Source organism: Helicoverpa armigera, chromosome 26 (genome assembly GCF_030705265.1).
Source record: "Helicoverpa armigera isolate CAAS_96S chromosome 26, ASM3070526v1, whole genome shotgun sequence".
Classification (NCBI taxonomy): Eukaryota; Metazoa; Arthropoda; class Insecta; order Lepidoptera; family Noctuidae; genus Helicoverpa; species Helicoverpa armigera.
In genome coordinates this window covers 7,451,331-7,465,757 of record NC_087145.1, presented here as the reverse complement: position 1 = coordinate 7,465,757, position 14,427 = coordinate 7,451,331, and the positions used below count along the sequence as shown (strand labels likewise).

Genomic DNA, 14,427 nt, shown 5'->3' with positions numbered 1-14,427 from the left:
GATAATTTAATTCATAACAACTTATTCTATAACACAGTCTAAATAAGGCACACCTGACATTTCACAACAAAATAGATAATTTATCTAATCGTTATCGTAACAAAATAGTCAATCACTTGATCAATCCCATTCACACTTATGATAACAGAGATAATGATGAGTTTAAAAATAATATCGATAGGAACCAACTATTTTTTAATTCATAGACTTAAATCAAACATGGTACATTTTTGTTTAAATTTTCTCATAATTTTTGTAAAGGATAAAAAACCAAACTTTATCTTTTACCAAAATCCAGAGACAAAGATTTGAAAAGACTTTTTCATCCCACCATCTCGGAAAGAGTAGTTTTACCCTTTGATATCTGAGCGCAAAAGCCGTTTTTATCCTCTAGAGCGGCAAAGTGATTTGAATTTAGAACATCGAGTGCAATACTCCATTTGTGACAATCTTGATAAGACTTCAAACTAAAATACATATTAAACAACATATTATTCAATTAATTAAGTATTATTTATTATTGTTTTTACACAGATTTTTAACGTTGTTTCATTTTTAAAGTGAGTTTTCAAATATATGAACTTTAATAGGTAAGTACATCTTTTTAATTTGATACTCGTATGTGCGCGCCATATTGTTTTTTTGCATTTAGTAATTTCCTCGATGAGGTGGGATGAAAAGTTACGTGTTGCACTCGAGTGCAAAGATTTTTCACCTTGTGCTCTTTTGATTCCCTCGCTATCGCTCAGGATTCTAATTATTGAAACACTCGCTACGCTCGTGTTTCAATTTTAGAATCCTTCGCTTGCTCGGTCATCAAAATTGAGCACGCGGTTAAAAAGCAACTTTGCACTCTTGTATAACAAATAACTATTATCCCCCTTCATGCTAGAGTGGTGCTATTTTTTTTATCAAAACTAGATGACAACATTTAATTATTTTAGGTAATTATAATTAATAACCAGGGCTCTTAGAAATAACACTACTATCCCACTGGACAATATCCTTGTCGTGCCACAAATATTTGCCTCTTACGGAATCAGGGGCATCTAAGGCGAGGTAAAGTGGAGCCGCCGCGCCTTCATCGATCGTCAGAGGTCCTTGGTGAGATGTCATGTCTGTGTCTACGTAGCCTGGGTGCACGGAGTTCACCTTTATGTCTGTGGAAGATGGGTAAGAAAGATAAATAAGTAAACGTACATATTTAAGCACGTGGGGTAATACATGTATGAGGCTGTAAATAAGGAAGTATATAGGGGAGTGAGTACAGAAGGGCGTCCATAGAAGTAAATATCTACATATGGGAGGGACAAAGTAAATGAGAGTACATAAATAAATACATATATGCATAGAGGTGGGTGTACATAAGCTATTAAAATTAAGCTTGTTTAATTAGTAACTAATTAGCTGCAGACGCGTCCCGTGGAAACGTCCTAATTACCGAATCTTGGACGAAATATAGCCAATGAAAGAATTTTTTAAATCGATTCGGAACCTATAAACCAAACAACAGCCAACCAAAAATATCTTTTAAATATTATAAATATACTCTTAGTAGTATTAAACTTACCTCTATCATTAACCAGTCTCTGCTGAATATTCGTCAGAGCACTCACACCAACTTTAGAAACGACATACGAGGACTTGCCCCACTCCTCAGCATAAGACCCTCGCTTCACAGCATCTATGTAGTCCTGCATCAACTTGGACAGTTCTGGTATCGTCAACTTTTCATCAGAAAGTCGGTCTTTAAGCGCTTGGCTCGGAATCCTGGACAAATGTCCCGCAGAACTAGAAACATTGACCACTCTAGCGCCATTTTTTAGTATCGGGAATAGAATCTCGCATGTTGATACCAAACTGAAGTAATTTACAAACAGGGTTTGTTCAGCTTGGACTGATTGCGGTTCAGTAGCGGCTGCTTTAAAAGCTATAGCAGCATTATTTACCAAAACATCAATTCCGCCATATTTTTCCTTGATATAGTCTCTAAATACTTCCACACTTTTCTTGTCTGTGATATCCAGTTGGTGGAACTTAGGTTTTAAGCCTTCTTTCTCAAGGTCGGCTACAGCTTTTTTCCCGCGCTCAATGTCTCGGGAAGTCAAGTAGACCACGCCATCAAAACGCTTGCATAATCCACGAACGATTGCAAATCCTATGCCTTTATTAGCACCGGTAACTATGGCAACCTTTGAAGACATTTTTCTGTTGTTAAATTGTTGAATTTGACTAGGATTTGAATACACAACCTGCTAAGTCAACGGACATTTAAATACTGAGCTACATACCACTTCATTCAGTATTTATAAGGAGCTGGCCGGTCATAATGATATCGCAGTTAATCTTGAAAATAAGCAAGTCATTGTACGATCGATCGAAGTTTTGTTTTGTAGAATATAGTCGTTACGTTAGTCACTAACTCAGTAATAATTCTATTTTAGTTGCCGTGACTCATTCACAAGGACGTTTTTCTAATACTTTGGGTTTTTCTCTAAAAGTTTTTAGTAAACTGTATTATTCACTTAATATGAGAAGTAAAAGTTAAACTTGAAACGAATACCTACAGATACATATTAGTATTACTTAAGACAAAAGGTGGGTACTCGTAAATAAAATAAACAAACTAGTACGATCAATATTACAGTTTTGTGGGTAGATAAGGAAATCGGAGTACCTACATGGCGTATCGAATGTTTTTTTAAAAGTTGTTTAGGTACAGAAACTAAGTTTTTAGGTAGGTACGAGTACTACTTTGATTCGAAAAATTTCAGTGTTAGTAGTTATTAATAAATACTTACTATTTAGGTAACTACCTACCACTTACATCAGATCTAATTTTGGCACCATAGAGGTGCTAATTGTTCATGAGATTACTTCATCTATCTTATTGCTTGATCTATCTGTTCCATGTAAATGGAATAGATAGATCAAGCAATAGGCAAACACGTTTTCTGGTTGAAGGGGCAAAGAAAACCCGTAAGACCATTTCTGTTTTAAGGTTGCAGTTCATATTTTTATACAAAAATGTTTTTAAGAAACGGTGTAATTTTCTAAATGTTGCACAATAAAGTGTAACCAAAAATAATATTACGCTGTGATTACACCATATTTGCAATTGTTATGTAAATATTGGGTAGGGGTCTGAAAGATGAGTATGCAAGAGATATCTTTTATCAATTGAATGATAAATGTTTATATTGTTATGTAAGTAGGTGTTTCGGAGGGCACGATAAACTGTAGGTCCCGGTTTTCATTTGAACATCTGTAGCAGTCCTTACGGGTAGTTAGACGCTAGTAATTGTCAACCAGTTTAACCAAGGGTTGGCCGGGCGGGTAACTGGGTTAAGTAGATCAGATAGGCAGTTGTTCCTTTTAAAACTCAATGGCATCCGGTTAGACTGGAAGTCGACCTCAACATAGAAAAAGAAAAGGCGGAATATGAATTTGACTATTATTTAGTCAGGGAAACTAGTATCCTATACATACCTATACCTACTCCCCTACAGACTTTGGCCTATTACATGATTTTTTCGATTAGTATGATGCAATGTGTTATGTTTTTGTGCAGGTGTCTAATCTTGCCACTATAATCGTGGGTATTTCGTAAATTCATAATATACTTAATACTCCACTGAAGTAGGCACTCTTTGATAGGACTTTTTTTATACCAACAAATACATATTAAACTAATAAACTACTGCTTAAACGTTTATTGTATTAACATTGATTTTAGCCGCATTTTATTTTTAAACTGACTTTAAATAAAAATGATTGTAATTTTCAAGATTTAAGCGCGTGCTCAATTGGAGTATTGAGTAAATAATTCCTATCAAAACAGAAAAAAAAATCAATGGTGCAGAATGGAAAGAGAGTGAGTTGATAAGAGTGAGATCAGTCATATCTCGATCTCGATATAGAAGCGATTGTTGAGGCGTTAAAAACTCATATTCGAATTAGGACAAACTCTTGTATTTTGAGGGATATCGAATAAAACATGCCAATAAAATGTGTATATCAATTTATTAGGTCTTTTAAGTCAAAGGCACTTATAACTTAAATTATTTAAAGTTTCTTATGTTCACTGGTCATCTTGTAATACCAAGATTATTATGTCAAAAAAATTAAGTAAACATACATTCTTAAAACGTTAATATAAACTATCCAATCAGTTGTTTTTTTTTATAAATAAAATATTTGCTATGTAGTCTTATAATTAATCTATGATTACATTTTAAAAGTTAATTCTTTAATTATAAATTCTGATACACTAGCAACACTTGAGTGTGTACCATACATTTTTTGTAACGGCAACATTACAAAGTTTATTTTATAAAATTATTTTTGACACATAATTATGTAACTCTATTTAAAATATTAATTTAACTACAACCAAGAAGGTATAGAAATAACTAGACACCAAAGTGAAAAAAAACCTACACAGACAAACTGCTTGATAAAAAACGTATACAGTGTTAAATATTACAAAGTTAAACAGACCTTAGACACTTGTTTTAGAAAATGAGGCGAATGTTACAAAAATATTATTTATACAAATTAGCCGCTTTTCAGTACAAATAGCTGTTGTTGATCTAGTTTTATCATATCATAACATGTTAAGTATTTGAATATTATGTTTTGAGACTCCCAACAATTTTTACATAGTTTGGTCTCCAGTTATATCTACAAGCTTCTTGAATTACAACTAATATTTAGTTGGAAGGAATGATCGCTTGCACAAGCAGAGCACCGTTAACACTTATCTTACATACTGGCTTATAATAGTCGCCATTTCACTATTTCCCAAAAATACCAGTCCCTTATTATTTTGAAGTACATGGGTTTTTCAGAAATGGTGAAACAGGAACATAGAATTCTATGATGAATATAAAGCTATTGTGAAATAGGCCACTATTTTAAAACCACATTCGTACGCAACTGCATTCGCAGTTTTCAACAATAGATATAATCATTCATAATTAGGGCTTTCTTATAAGTATAGCGAACACCTCGGACACAATCAGATTTCCCTAAAAAAATTACCTAGTCAAGAAAAAACCATACAATTCAATAAAAAAACTGGGTTAAAAATCGCCTTTGGGCCTGTCAATTTTTATCTTGTCACTGTTAACTAATACTACGAAGAAAATTTTCAAAATTTCTTGATCAGAAGCCTATTCACATCACTCTCCCTAACCTAGCGCTCAGCATTCAACAGATAAGGTATGACGTCATCGATGCTGACGTCGCCCACGAAGCCCACAAAGAACACGTCTTCCAGGAAGGGCCCGGAGAAGCTCCTGAGCACCGGCAGCTGCAGCAGCAGCGTCGACAGACGATCCTCGTCGGGCTGACAGGTGGCTCGGAGGGAACGGAGGACCTTGATTTGATAGTCTTGAAGTTTGCGGGTTAGGAAGTCTGGTACGCCGTCTGTGGGAAGAATTAAAATTATATTCAGGTCTAGTTGAAGTGATTAGTACAGTTGTGGCGAAACATGATGACGTTCCGCAAATAATTTCTGAGCAAAAGTGCTTTCTGCTCAGCGTATCGAGCGTCGCTCCGAGTCATAAAGTTAGTTCAATTCACATTTTGATATTTTTTTAGCGGTGCCTTCCTATAATCTATTTATCCATTGTTTTGCGATACGACCTTGTTAGACACAATTTTTAAGGAGCAAAACACAAAATTAAATCTCTAATCGCACAACAATGGATAGACAGTTTATGTATTTGGTGGAATTGCAAACCAAACCATAGATAGTTGGTCTATTCTAAAAAAATAACGGAAAAAGCTGTAATTGGTTTACATTGTTTATTTAGACCTCCATTATTTAATCAAAAAAGCAGATTGGACTATTCTCTTCTTTAAACACTACATTGGTGACCTATAGAAGTCACATTTATATCAGCAGCCTACGCGTCTACTCACCAGGCGAGAACAGACACAGCGCCCTAAGATGAGCATGCTCCCTCTGTTGCACACGAAGTTGTTCCATGTTGCTGATGAACTGCTGCAGCCGCGTCAGACTGCTGCTCACTTCAGCTATCCGCTCGTCTGAGTAGTCTGATGGTGTGATCTGTAAATAAAGTTAATATTAGACAAGGTGAAGTGTGTAGAAATTACTGGTGCATTACTGCTGATGTAGTGTCTATGATCGAAAATAGACGAGATACAAAAAATATTTTCAAGGACTGCTGATGATTTTAATGGCAAAGATATTTACCTATCATGAAACAAACAAAACAAAATAACACATACATGAAATGTATGATGTCGCCCTTTCACTTAAAACAACTAAATTGATTCTTGATGAAACTTAGATCTTGGTTTGGGTACTCTCTCCAACAGCCATTTTGTAAACAAAGTTACGACATCAGATGTATTATGCTTTGTATGAAACCGAAGAAGATTGTGATGTGTAACAAACCTGGTTTCCTTAAAAACTTTACCATTTCTCTAACCAATCGCTGAAGGAGTCTACTGGAAAGAAAATATTATATTATATGTATAACCTAACATTCCTTACCTCAGGCACAGCCATATCATGCGATCTATCCACGCAGTCGCTGCTAGCTCTGTCCCGCAGCACTTGCTGAAGGTGGCTGACCATCTGTGGCAGCAGCGAGTTCAGCGACAGCTGCTGGCTGAACATCGACAGCGACAGCACGAACAGCTCCGGCCAGCACTTCTTTAGAAGTGTCACTTGGATCTCGAAACTGTGGGGGAGAGAAAATTGTTTCAAAATGAGATGTTTCAAATCTGGCCCACTATATGTACTTCGAAAGATTCAGAAAAATACATGGAATTCGGGTAAAATACAGGTAAATATCTAAAATGCATATTTTTTCTTGTAATAATTTGTTATTTATTGTAATAAGTCGATATGAAACTTTCGACTGCGATAAACTGTAATCCGTATAGTTTGATAATCTGTGGTAGCTTTTGTCAATAGGACATCGGTGGTAGAACTCCCCGCGCATACCTTAACGCCATGATGGTTTTTTATTATGTTTTACATCCAAACAGCCAAATTAAATTAATTGGATCATGAAACAGTTTTAATTTTTTTTCCTCATTTTTGGTATGGACCAAGCGTGAGCAGAAGCTCCTACATTTTAATACATCTACTTTTCGTCAAATACCAATGTCAGATTTGGTAAAGTCTTATTCAAATTGAAATATTTTATTTCGGATTTCTCCATATGTTATGAATACTTATACTTACGGCAAGGCATGCGCAGCTGGCACAGCTCGCAGCCAGCGTGCGGCCGCGGCCAGAAGTCGGGCTCCAGCTTCGCACACCGCGTGTAAGCGCAGGTGCGCGGGCGCAGCGCCCGGGAGGGACACGCACAGCTGCACTGACTCGGGGGTGCTTAGTATACCGCCGCCGCCTTCCGCTGTGTAAGGTAAAATTACGTCAAGATATTGCCTAATTTTAAGTTTTAAACAACCTAGTATTCAACCCTGTGGAACACCAAAAATACTATCACAGATTGCCTTAATAATTATTTCGTAATATTTTTAATCACTCCACACAAAAAAGTGCATATCTACTGTTATAAGCACCTACAAGTTCCCAAACTACCTACAAATTCATAGCTGCGTTAGAAAATTAACGTAAAAAGTTCGACTTATTCAATATAATATTTATATATCTTCTCTTATTTAATCACCAAGAAGAATCGTGAACTAAAATTATTTTAGCTAAATCAAAATATTAAAATTAAATATTAGAATTATTTATCCTTTGTCGACAGATGGCAGTAGCAGATAATAGATATTAATATTACAAATTGTAACAATAGTTACTTACGTTCAGTCTGTTGTGTTTCGGCAGCGGCGTGTAAGGCAGCTAGCGGCACTTCTGGCTGTGTCGTGCCGTAAGCCGACTGAAGATACTCATTTATTGCACCTGGACAAAAATATTATATTATTCATCAGTTCGATTTTGATTTTTTGAGTAGATATATAAATGTTTTTTTACAATATTTAAGTGTAAGATGCAAAAAATTAAACTAGTTAATAAGCTTAAAGGACAAAAAAAAATGAATTGAATTACTGTATTTTCACAAAGCATTTTACTTGTAAATAACAAAATAATACGGCTATAACATAATCAGATATATATATACGTAAAAAAGTGAATTTTCTGAAAATCGGTGGGGAGGTAGCTACGACGGACATAAGGTACTTTTTATCCCAATCCAATACAGAAACTCATCCACAAGCTGAAATCTAGTTGACTTTTATGAGCTACTCACCAAACTGTCCCATTTTGAAGAGATTCTTGGCAAGTTGTGTTTGCAACATCAACTGTTGTCTGCGAGCGCCTTCTATGTCCCCAGCGTTACCCGGAGTTAAGTATGGTGATACTGTAACAAATATCTTGTTTTAAATACCTTTCTCCATAACATTTATATGGTGAACGCACACATGTCATGGGCAAATTCTGTCAAATGTCCTATCTGGGATTTTTCCAGATTCAGACGATTCGACTAATTTCCCAAGTGCAAGTGTGTGTAAGGTTCCATATGATTTCTTTCATATCATTCTAAAATTCTTTCGCCGTGGTTGATTATGTGTGGGTTTAAATAGGGTTCGGATCGGTTAGTTCAAAGAGAAAGCTGTATATGCGGACAAATAGATGCGAAACAGTCACAATTAGAACCCATAGTTTTTCACCTTTGTGTTGATAAAGAGATTATTCTTCGAGATATGAAATTTTGAACTATCTATACTAATATTATAAAGCTGAAGAGTTTGTTTGTTTGTTTGAACGCGCTAATCTCAGGAACTACTGGTCCGATTTGAACAATTCTTTCGGTGTTAGATAGCCCATTTATCGAGGCTATAGGCTACTTACTTATCCGGGTTCGTGCAGAGGTTCCCACGGGATGCGGGTGAAACCGCTGGCAGAAGCTAGTGTTTAGATAAGTGTCTATCTTTTTCGTGTTAAGGAATAAGCGAAGAATTCTACTAATTCACCAACATCATAAACGTGCGATTTCGTGATACAACTGTTTGCTAGGTAGTTGTTTGAAGAAAAAAACACATTTACAATATCGGTAAATTTGGGCCAAGGGCCACTACTATCAAACAGTTGTCTAAAGTATAACTTACCCGGGTTCCCCTTATTGAAAGCGACGGCGGCGGCGAGCGCGAAATTGATGGCGGGCGCCGGCGACACCGCGCCGTACGCCTCGTGAGGCTCCTCCTTAGGATTTATCTGAGAATATACGTCCTGTTTACTTTGAGTATAGTATTCGTTTCATAGTAGGTTGTAGACTAGGGTATTGTAAATGGATTATTTATTATTATAATAAACCCTGTAATTAAAACTGATAAAAAAATGCGAATCACAAAATGAACCCTGGAGTGTGTGATATTGTGTCCTTCTTTTTGCGGACATTCCCCAAAAATAAATATTAGGCTGACTCGCTAAATTAATTGAATATATCAGAAAGTGGGGAAAAAGATGAGTGTCAGAGAGAAAGATTTAAGAGCTATGTAGCACAAAAAAAAAATCTGCATAACATTTAGCAGCAGTATAATATGGTAAAAAAAAGACTAACAATTTTATCATGTTTAAGAAATATGCGAGTTTATCAAAACTCTTATAATGCCTACCTCATATCTCATATGCAAAATTTAAATTATTTACTTTATTTTTTAAATAAATTCATCTTACCTGCCCCGCCTGAGCCTGACCAGCCAACCCCAAGAACTTGGAGTAAGCGGCCTGTCTATCATGCAGACCTTCCCTCTGCTCGCCCTTAGACTTGTCCACGATGGGCTTGCGTTCATGCTGGACCGCTGTCGCATACAGTGCAAGAATTATTGCTCATCAGAATTAACTTTATACACTCATATACATTTTAAGTGTCATATTTTACAACATTTCTTGTTAGATGCTAGGTAAACGTTTTTTTAGGCAGGTGTTTAAATTATATTTTTTGTGGAGGACTAGGTAATATTTACAAATTGGTGAAGCTATATTTATATTGTAAAGCTGAAGAGTTTACTTGGGTGTGCAAATCTCACTACCTATAGATCCGATTTGAAAATTGATTCCAGTGTCAGGATAGCACATTTATTCTGGTGCGTGAAGAAGTTTTCACGGAATCTGATGAAATCACTGGCGGAAACTTTGAAATATTATAAAAGATTAAATTCCTTGTATCCTACATAATTTGTGCCGTAAAAGGAACACAACTGACGACTAAAGTATTCATAAATTTTGTGAAAATGCGAATAAAATGCGTTCAAGTTTCACTACCCTACATTTTCGTGAAGTAAGTATTTTTGCCTCCTAATTTCTCGAGTCTTTACTACGATACGTTTTCGTGTAATAAGCTTTTCATTTATCTTCTTACCCAAGTCTAACCATACTCTAAAACTATCCTACTTCAATACAAAAGTTTAAAACACTCACAGTCGCTCCTCATGCCGCAAGCCAAACACTTCTGCAGACGGCAATACTGGCATCTGTTCCGATGATGCTTGGTGACTTCGCAGTTCATGCTGCCTCGGCACTGGTAGCCCAACTTCTTGCGGATTGAACGCTTGAAGAATCCTTTGCAGCCTGGAATGAGGAAGTTTTAGTTTAGTGATGAAATTAGGTACTTTCCTGTAGTTCTTTTGAGTAGCCACTTAACTAAACGTGACTAGCTTGAAGTTTCTAAATAGCTTTTATAAACCTATTTGAACTAGAACATTTTGATTTTGCAATGTTAGTTTATTGCGTCACTTCTTCCCAGTAAAAAGTGCCTTTTATAAATTTTGATATTCAAGTGCTGCTTTACAATCAACTTTCAATAGTTTTTAAGTTTTAGCAAAAATTCATGATATGATGTTTCATTTAAAAGCTAAATTCAAAAATAAACTGCAGCCAAAATCAGTACAAAGACATGAATGACTATTACCTAATCAATTGTATCATCATTTGTATATGTATTGTATCAAGATAATGCCTACTCACAGAGTTACTATCTTGGATAAATATATTTTGTGACAATAGTCTTACTTAATCTAAAGGTTTTGGGTTGCCCAAGTAACTGGGTTGAGGAGATCAGATAGGCAGTCGCTCCTTGTAAAACACTGGTACTCAGCTACATCTGGTAAGACTGGAAGCCAACCCTAACATAGTTGGGAAAAGACTAGGCAGATAATGATTTGTGTGTCAAGATAATGCCTACTCAAAGGAAATATCTATCTTGTATTTAATAAATATTTGACTGTGAAATTATTATTTCTTATGCAGTGCTTAAATGACTTACCTTCACAGCTAATAGCTCCATAATGTCTTCCAGAAGCCCTGTCTCCGCACACAATGCAGAGCTCCAGGCCGCCCACCTCGCTGTTGCCACTGAACTTCATCTCCATCTGGTCTTGACCTTCCATTGTCACTGGAGACATGAGAATATAATGTTAGTGCACATTTTTAAGAAGGATTAACGTAGGAGTATGTGTGTCTGGGAGCTTGTGGTTCGTCTTCTTCTTTTTGTCTATGGCTCCTCTGTTAGTATCAAGGTAGGAAATGACACTGATCGCTTTTTTTATATTTTTTTTAGATCAATAATTATCTAGTGACTACAGAGATTGTGTTTGTGGCTATGTTTCAGTTGTACTAGCTAATAATCATATGGATGAATTATGGCCCGTTTTCACAGACTACATACACATCCATTATTATGAAAGCAACTGTTTACTTTGGAAATTGAATGTGAGTTTATAGTAAACAGTAGTTTTGAAGAAAACCGATGTTTATGTTATTGTTGAAGTTTGGAAATCAGTGAAGACGATTATGACAAGATAGGGTCATTTCGCCTGTTCGCGTCCATCGCCCAGTTCGCGTCCATTTTGCCGATCTCCTTTTAAAAAACTTCGAAAACAAGATAATTAACACACCAATCAAACGAAAGATCATTACCGCTAATACGTTAATGTATAAGAGGCACGCACAGATAGACAAAAGTTCTGTGCGTCCAACCAATCCTTTTAGAAAAAATAATTAGTCTAGGCTCTTCAACAAGAAAGCACAAACACGCTGAATTTTAGATAAAAATTAGTGTGCAGCGGCGTGTTTGATGGTAAGTTTTATATTGTTTTATGTGAATTATAGTATAGATAGCTATTTCTACATTTTAATGATGAATAAAGGTATAATGTTTTTATGAATTTGGTAATGTTTTTTTATATTAAACGAATAAAATAAGGTGGACGCGAATTACTACATCGAATTTTACAAAACTTCCACTTTGCGTCCACAATGGACGCGAACTAAAACTATCCTCTATAATAATAAACCAAATTGCGTCCACTGTTTTCGTTAAATACTTGCTTATAAAAATAATTAAAACATAGGTACTGTTTAATATATTAAGATTAAACAGTACATTTTTTTACTATTTTAAATTAAAAATCAACATTATCATAATTTAAAATTCACTTTAAAAAATAAAAATAATTCTTCTCAACATTGGTTTAAGTAACTTAAAATTAGGCAATTAATTTTGCAACTTGAAAAATAAACAGTAATCAGTTCTATTAATTTTACCCTAAAATCACAGGGAAAGACCCGCGTTGATTATAGTAAGTTTTTGGCCAATATAACAATTTTGTATAAACATACAACTAAAAGAATTGTTGAGTCAATAAATTATCAGACAAGGTAGCATATTCTTTGCATATTTTTTTTATCGATTTATTCTTCTCTCGAATATCATTTAATGCTTTCTTTAAATCTTCTTCTGTGTATGTTGTCTTTTCCTTCTTTTTTCCTGTATCCGAAGAACTTATCTTAAATGAAATTACTTAATATATTCAGATTAAACAGTACATTTTTTTATTAAGATATATACGTGGTTATAATTAAATCATAATTAAATATTTAAATTATATATATAATTAAATTACATTTAAATTATAACCACATATATATCTTAATAAAACAATTTACTGTTTAATCTTATTTTAAGTTACTTAAACCAATGTTGAGAAGAATTATTTTTATTTTTTAAAGTGAATTTTAAATGATGATAATGTTGATTTTTAATAATTAAGTTTATTGTTAAATAAAGAAATTGGTCAAATACAATCTTTCTTTATTAATTCTTAAAAATTTCACCCCTATATTCCTTTTCTAAGCTACTGGACGCGAACTGGACCATGGGTGGACGCGATTTGGATTTTGTGGACGCAAACTGGGTAAAACGCCTAATTCTGAGGTTTACCTATTTAAATAGAAAACGAAAGATATTTCTAATACAACTGAAAGTTAATCTTAAAATAGAGTATATAATGAATACATTACACAAATTTTCCATAGAAATTAGTGCTGGGGCATTTTTATTATCGCCGTCAAACTTGCCAACTGCACTAAATGGACGCGAACAGGCGAAATGACCCTACTAAATTGTATGACCGAACCAATATTGGATTTTAAAAGTTTAATATTATTGAACACATGCGATTAAAGGCTACTGCTGTGAGATAACAATATTTCCATTGCAATTAATAAGTTGCCATTTACTTGGTAATATATTTGATACCTCCAAAGTGAGCTGTTAACAGAAACTACTAAGTACTCCACATAAAATATATCGAGTCAGTACCATTAGAACTATTTCACACATCATATTTGCATCAGGTTTGTCTTATTTATACAACAGAAGTCCTTCATGTATGTCAAGATACAATGAACAATGTCATGACAACCTTTGAGCCATATTTTGACCTTCAAAACAGAACGCTCAAGATTTCTGCATGGTAATTTACTTGAGAAAGCATCCGTGAGGCCATGAATGCGCTTATGTACCTTATGAACGAGAAAAAAAACAAGTTGCATACATTTGTACCTTTCACTTTTTAAGATCATGGGATTTTTCTTATTCCAAACACTGATTATTTTGTTTCTTATTACTAAAGAGGTGCAAAAGATAAGGTTTCCTTGTAGTAAACTATAAATATCGTATGGAAGGCAAGCCAAGAGCACTGAAGTGAAAAATACAGCCACAAATACAGTTATCCCGTACGAGCTCACCTTTTGTTTTGTGTTAAAAGTTTCCGTGTGTTTCACATTTATTGTGTATCACAACGTTGTTGTAGAGTAAGAAATGTCACCATTTACAATTTATTATGATTTTTCACTATATTCATCACTAATTTTCCACGATACAACAAAACAAAAGTAAATAAAAAAAAAGTTAAAGTGGTCATGAATGAATGATGTTGTGTTGGTGAACGAATCAAAATGAAAACGAATGAATCAAGGATCGATGAAGTAGGACTTTTTTTATAATTTGCAATTGATTTACTATTGCAATTGATCTATTATTATTTAATTCACAGTATTTTTATTGTATAAATATAAAGAAAACTTGTTTTAACAACATCACGTCATATTTTGGGTTTATTACATTTCTGAAT

At 34.6% G+C, this 14,427-nt stretch overlaps 2 protein-coding genes across 6 annotated transcripts; both read right to left on the bottom strand.

The window, feature by feature from the left end:
• Positions 1-292: 292 nt before the first annotated feature.
• Positions 293-2,287, bottom strand: LOC110372664 (carbonyl reductase [NADPH] 3). Its single transcript, XM_021329556.3, has 2 exons — positions 1,571-2,287; positions 293-1,160 (listed from the first exon to the last, which is right to left on the bottom strand). The coding sequence occupies exons 1-2, from the start codon at positions 2,202-2,204 to the stop codon at positions 955-957; spliced, it is 840 nt and encodes a 279-aa protein (XP_021185231.3). The 5' UTR covers positions 2,205-2,287; the 3' UTR covers positions 293-954.
• A 1,717-nt stretch (positions 2,288-4,004) lies between these two features.
• Positions 4,005-14,206, bottom strand: LOC110372658 (nuclear receptor subfamily 2 group C member 1-A). 5 transcript variants are annotated; one of them, XM_064041810.1, is made up of 11 exons: positions 14,042-14,206; positions 11,277-11,405; positions 10,433-10,582; positions 9,689-9,813; positions 9,121-9,241; positions 8,262-8,372; positions 7,814-7,912; positions 7,226-7,397; positions 6,527-6,716; positions 5,929-6,076; positions 4,005-5,430 (listed from the first exon to the last, which is right to left on the bottom strand). In XM_064041810.1, the coding sequence occupies exons 2-11, from the start codon at positions 11,398-11,400 to the stop codon at positions 5,198-5,200; spliced, it is 1,473 nt and encodes a 490-aa protein (XP_063897880.1). In that variant the 5' UTR covers positions 11,401-11,405; positions 14,042-14,206; the 3' UTR covers positions 4,005-5,197. The 5 variants fall into 5 exon arrangements, with proteins under 5 accessions (XP_063897880.1, XP_063897883.1, XP_063897882.1 ...); XM_064041813.1 differs by having other exon boundaries at positions 9,121-9,226; XM_064041812.1 differs by having other exon boundaries at positions 9,689-9,810.
• Between the last annotated feature and the right edge of the window lie 221 nt (positions 14,207-14,427).

Excerpts from the sequence above, each read along its gene's own strand:
- LOC110372664 (XM_021329556.3), bottom strand. The coding sequence starts at position 2,204 with ATGTCTTCAAAGGTTGCCATAGTTACCGGTGCTAATAAAGGCATAGGA. Across the intron at positions 1,161-1,570 it reads GAGACTGGTTAATGATAGAG|ACATAAAGGTGAACTCCGTG; the intron begins GTAAGTTTAATA and ends CATCTTCCACAG.
- LOC110372658 (XM_064041810.1), bottom strand. The coding sequence starts at position 11,400 with ATGGAAGGTCAAGACCAGATGGAGATGAAGTTCAGTGGCAACAGCGAG. Across the intron at positions 9,814-10,432 it reads TTGCGGCATGAGGAGCGACT|CGGTCCAGCATGAACGCAAG; the intron begins GTGAGTGTTTTA and ends TGTATGCGACAG. Across the intron at positions 6,717-7,225 it reads CCAGCTGCGCATGCCTTGCC|TTTCGAGATCCAAGTGACAC; the intron begins GTAAGTATAAGT and ends TCTCCCCCACAG.